Raw genomic sequence first — 6,000 nt, forward strand, 5'->3', positions numbered from 1 at the left:
GAAGCTATTCTTTGCCAAATTACGTCTGATATTCGAAGGAAGACAATTACATTGAAAATAGACATGAGATAACAGGGGGATCCAACGAAAAGATAATCTGCTGTGATAGTGTCATAGAAACCTGGTACAGGACATTACACTAAATAAGTGGTGTGCTCTTATCCATGAAGTGTGTTCTTACGCCTTCTAAATCTAAGGGCATAATTTACCCATCAAGTCTTCAGATGTTTGAAAAAAGAAAACATATTCAGCGTAGGAGACTATCTAACAGAATGGTAGTTTATGAAACAGAGTAAAAAGTGTACCTTTGCCCCAGTGTTAACTTATCGGTTACTGACACAGATGCAAAATAATTTGTTGTGTTAAGATTAAACATTATAGTCTGACAATTATTATTAGTTTTCTTTGCTACAATGAGCAGCCAATTTGTGGTCATGCATCAAATGGATGACCCGAACATTTCAAGAAAACATGAGAACTTTATATGTAGACATCAAGATGTGCTCCGATTACAGTTTGGCCTGTGAAATGTGCGAATGAAATTTGTCTTTATCCCCCTTATACTAAAAGGACATTGAATACAGTCATCAAGTACTGTATATGCAGGCAATACAATATAATGGTTACATTAGTTGCATAGACGTTTTAGGGGCCCTAAGCAAGATTTGGTTGGGGGCCCCCCCACATTGTGGGCAAAACGTTTTAGTGGCCCTGCTATTGGCAGTAGAGAGAAAAATGTACAGCTTTTAAGTAAATGTTCTGCAAATCTACACATTTTGCCATGGGGCGTAGAGAAAATGTTGCTGTTTTAAAGCACATTTTCTGCAATTCAAAAAACAAGAATTGGGGGTTGGGGGGGTGAGAGAAAAGCGTGCACATTTCTTGCAGTTCTACACATTTTACCATTGGATGGAGAGAAGATTTTTCAGTTTTAAGGCTAATTCCCTGCAGTTCTATACATTTTGCAATTACTTATGCCATCTTCATATGATTAATGGGGGCCCCTTGAGGTCAGGGCCACTTGGCATGTGCCTTGAGTGCCCAGTATGTAATTTAGGCATGAGGTAAATTAGTCTAGCCAGCTTTCTAAAACTTGTAACAATTACAAGATTTAAATAGCTGGCTAGCTAACTTAGCTATCAATTGAGTGACTGAATGGCAGTGATTGACAAAACATGAGAAAAACTGCCGATCAAATCTGGCCAAGTGGCCGTGGGGCCCTAAGCAACCGCTTATGTTGGTTATGCATAGAAACGGTCTCTGATGAGCTGTAAAATTCAAACATGTAATAGACTGTAGAGCCAAGTTGTCCCTATAAAGCTTCATTCATGCCTCACAATAAAATAATGTTGTCCAGCTAAAGTATGAAGCCTAATATTTAACATCATTTTGAGCCATGTAATAGTCGTAGCCCAGTTAGCGTTTTAGGATGCTAGCGTTCAGATAGTCCCTCTGCCCTCATTGCCTTCCGGTGTGTAGGTTGTCTCTGAAAAGTTACGGTCTGAAAGGTTACACCATCTCCTGGGCTACTCCTTTTTTGCTGTGAAACACGTCTTGGTGGCCATTACATCCAATTGTCCCATTTCAACCATCATCGGTATACACTCTACAATAACAGCTAAGACTTAAATCACACTAATGTTTCTTAACGATGGACATAACACACTAAGGGCTCTATTTTTGGGTGGCGGTAAGGAGGTGCAAGTGTCAAACGCCGATAGTTTGCAATTTTGTTTGTAATTCCTTAAAAACCTGCACCGATATGCCAATTTCAATGTGCACAAATAGATATATTTAAGACCGTCCAAAAGCTGGTCTTAGCGATAACGCAGTTGGTTATGGTATTAGTAGTAGCTGCCTTGTGTACATTGCCAATGTATTATTAAAATATTACAAGCAGCAAACCACTCATTCACCTTTTTTATTTCTTTTGAACGTTATTTTTATTTTTTCTGTGAAAGATTTGGACTCATTATGTGCAATACCCATTGCATGAAAGGTGTCAGTAACTGTAGGAAGCCTGCTAAGGAAAATTTAATTTTTTAAAGACTGCTTATTGTTTTTCATTTATCACTTTGTCAAAAAGGATTCTTCCACTTACCTAACTGTCAAATCACAGGAATTCCGATAGCTGGTTCTGAATCCACTTCTAGGCTATATTTGCCTGTTTGTTTGTTTACCTTTCAAGTGGCAAAGCCGCTACTGGCCATGTCAATGGCGATGGTAGGCTATAGCTATATATATTTGGGGGCAGTAATGGTGAGTGGACATTCCCCTTTCTCTTTATATTGGATATTTTTCCAGCTCATGTGGAAAGTTTGGATGTGTGTAAAACCCTCCATAGTCTACGCTGTCTTAGGCCCAATATGATATGCCCACAGGGAGCAATTATGGTGCCTGCAACTGTATTTACACATAGCCTATTTAAAACAAGTTTATTTTATTCAAATCTTTTTAGGCCTTATCAATCGTGAATTGAATCTTGCTTATTGACAACGTTTGGCTTGTCTATGGCTCATACATAATGCATTCTACAATAGGCCTATATCAGTGCAAAGGCTATGTTAACAATATATTGAAGCCATGTAATTAGAGTTCAAAAACAAGTTCAACATATTTAACAAATACGGGATAGGCCTACATTTTGTTATTTTGGTACTGTAGGCTATTTAACAAACTAGGCTATAACAGACTAACATTTGAATTGGAGTTGATGATAATGTGATACATAAAAGACCATAAATACACAACTTGAAGCAACCACATATTTTGCCATTCTGATTGGCCAGTGAGGGGTCAACACACCTTCAAATTGTTTTTTCATCGAAACCCAGCACTTTCATGCTACCACCAGCTACTGCGCCCATAATTCTGGTTGTGACAATAGTAGATCCATCAACCTATAGCACTACTGCCAGTGCATAGAATTTGGTTTGTTAAAATAGACCCCTAAAAAGACAGGTGTCAAATCATAAAGGATGTCCACTCCTAAATCTAACCTACAACCTGCGTCTGAGATCTTGTAGGAATTTGCGCGGGGGGTTGTGGCTGTAAACGTCAAATGACTGCTTACTGCTTCAGAAATTGCTGAAAGACGTCCTGTATGTTTAGTATTGGATGACTATAAAATAGGGGTTAAACATCCAGTTCCTCAGGTCAAAATGTCAACTGATGACAAGGTGACCAGATGGTAATTTCTTGTTTTGGCTCCAGCAGCTATATTTAGGTGGGAGATTGAAACCTAGTATGTCATAAAACAAAGCTGAGGACGAATGCCGTGGCATTATGGGAGCCTTGGCTTCATTAAGTTTCACTGGCTCTCTGACAGGTCCAATATCAGCGAATATCAACACCCCAAGATAACCCTACTAATATTTCAGAAGCAAGAAAGTAATTTGTCCCTTTAAAGCATTGTTTCTTTAGGTGACTAGTCCGTTGTTGAAAATAACTCAAGGAGGAGGAAGACGGTAAACTTGACCTTGAACTTCAGAGGGAAATTAGAAACCACCTCCAGGCTGTGGAGACAAATCTTTCCTCACAGAAGCACGAGCCAGGGCTATTGGACCTATTAGTCCACAGTTGCAAAGAAGCGCTATCACATTGCTAATCTGCAGAGCCACAACAGAGTGACATCTTTGTCCAGTTAAGGTGCATGAATTAGAGGTAACCTAAATCCTAGCTAATTAGCACATCACAGGGTAAACCAGGACTCAAATGGCTCGTTCACAGTGGGATAGGATGGTGAGACCGAAGGTATCTTTCATCAAACAGATTCCTCTCAGAACGACACAGAGGGATAACTATGGCTCTGTGAATAAGTTGCTATTAATAAGAAACAATTTGACCCTGGAGTTGAATTACCCCCGCACTGGTGTTCAGCGTTGGTGACACACAAGTACTGCCTTTTGGCTTTTACACTAAAGCTACCTAAATCCCTCTGTGGCACAAGAACAACAGTCATGTATTCAAATGACTCACTATTCAGTCATAGCTAAAATTACCACGCTACCAGTGCTATGCTCTAATCATGAAAAGTATACATACCTAGAAGGTATCAAACCAATTTTTCCCCTTCTCATATGGTTTTTGCAGTAGCAGCTTCAAGCAAAATACCAAAATGAATGTGAATTTAAAATTGAATTGCTGAGATAATTAAAATCTCAAAACATGTCTGCTGTCAAGGCTAGATGCCATTTATGTCTTTCTAATATGAAATGAAGATGTGTTGAAGATTCAGTGTTAAGTTCAAGGTGTTTTACTGACAGACACACACAAACTCACACACACGCACAACTGAATTACTTCTTCTTGAGGAGGAGTTGCTACCATTTGATATAGCTCTCATCCCTACAGCCTAGCGAATTAAGCAAGGTGACTGCCTGTCACAACAGAACTAAATTCTCTCCCTAATCCACACACATACATGGTCTATGAGTTATGACCTACACCTGTGGGACATGTAGTTCTTGGCATTTCTCTCTCTCTCTCCCCCACCCTCTCGCTCTGTTTCTCCCTGTCTCTGCTGAGTCACCTCTCTGCTGATATCTTTCTCTCTCTTGATCCCCACACAATATGTTCAACTGCTCCTAAACACTGTTTTAATATACTTGACTCATGCCGTATAACCTGGTATAACCTATTTGTCACTTTACAACACACAGTGTGGAAACAGATATAACCATCGAATATAACATTATCTGATAATGAAAGGGAAAACGCCATAGAAATGACTGGGTGGAAAGGACAAGTAAAGGGCATTTGTATAGCAATGCTTGCCATTGTCAGCTTGCTACTCAGGTGCATCTAAAAACTGAGCTCCCGGTGAAATGAGTTCACAGAAGCCTTAATGCATGGGCCTGTAAAGACCCCAGACATGATGACATACCTTTCTATACATATCCAGTACACCGAAGCGAGCAAAATGGAGATTCTGTTTATAGTCCCAAGTGTATCTCCTAATAGCAACACACCATGATACTGCTGTTGTGCTATCGTATTGGGTTCCACCAAAAGGTTAATCAAGTAGGTGTTACAATAAATATTTCCAAGTAGGCCTAATAGCCGACACCATACTGTATATATACTGCAATGTATGTATCTGTTCCTATAGGTAACAGAAAGGATGTTGAAGCCCAACTTTGTTGCATTGGACATATCTTGGTATTAGCTTGGCGGATCCTGTACCATCCTGCACCTGCCTGCCTGCACCACCGTTATTCAGATGAAGCATTTGTAATGTGGCAGAAAGAAGGAAACATTTTTGTATTTTAACTTCAACACACAACATTAATTAGGTAATCAAATCTAATTGACAAGATTTTCATTGAAACTACTAGGCTAGATATCAGTAAGGTAAATATATTTTTGCAAGACCCGTGGTGGTTGTTCATTGTGGAGACAGAAGGGGGAGAGGCAATTGGATGCCGAGTAATAAAACTGAACTCATGCATGAATTAGAATCACAGCCTCTAAAAAAGTAGCACGCAAGACATTGTGAAATTCAAATCTATGATGGGATCCATGTTTGCACTGATACTAAAAATAATAATGTCTCTGACATAAAAAAATAAGGTAACACTGTACAGTGTTAACAAAAAGGATATGCATGCAATATTATTGCATAAACCGAGAGCTTTGCATGTGTAAGTCAAGCCCTGACTCTCACCACTTCTCAATGAATGATTCGAGACCTGCGCCAAGTGAGGGATTTCAAAAGCACATTCAAGACATATCAAGGATGCATACTGTATCAAGGATGCATATCCTGCTTACCGCTGGAGGAGTAGTTACCCAGCTCTTTCAGGGTTCCGTTCCAGGTAAAGTTACTGCATTTGCTGTAGTGGTGCATGGTTTGTGCTGTGTCTAACCCAGAAGGGGAATAAATGATACATGTACAAGGGGGGCTCGGTCAGCTCTCCTTCCTCTCACTACTGTCTGTCCTCTAAGTGTTTCTCAGGGGCAGCCCACCCATTGAGCTCTGACTGGAGGAATGTGCCTGGC

The 6,000-nt window shown here is 39.8% G+C and overlaps 1 protein-coding gene across 2 annotated transcripts in view; it reads right to left on the reverse strand.

Annotated features, from left to right (window-relative positions):
• The window catches only part of LOC115134398 (cytosolic carboxypeptidase 4), a 153,167-nt gene extending 147,167 nt beyond the window's left edge, over positions 1 to 6,000 (reverse strand). Inside the window, exon 1 of one of the 2 annotated variants that reach the window (XM_029668312.2) lies at positions 5,773 to 5,994. In XM_029668312.2, coding sequence (XP_029524172.1) covers positions 5,773 to 5,848 — 76 coding nt within the window. In that variant the 5' untranslated portion in view covers positions 5,849 to 5,994. Of the gene's footprint in view, positions 1 to 5,772 lie in introns of both variants that reach the window. The other variant, XM_029668313.2, reaches the window with a different exon arrangement.

Source organism: Oncorhynchus nerka, linkage group LG9a (assembly GCF_034236695.1).
Source record: "Oncorhynchus nerka isolate Pitt River linkage group LG9a, Oner_Uvic_2.0, whole genome shotgun sequence".
NCBI classification, from domain to species: domain Eukaryota; kingdom Metazoa; phylum Chordata; class Actinopteri; order Salmoniformes; family Salmonidae; genus Oncorhynchus; species Oncorhynchus nerka.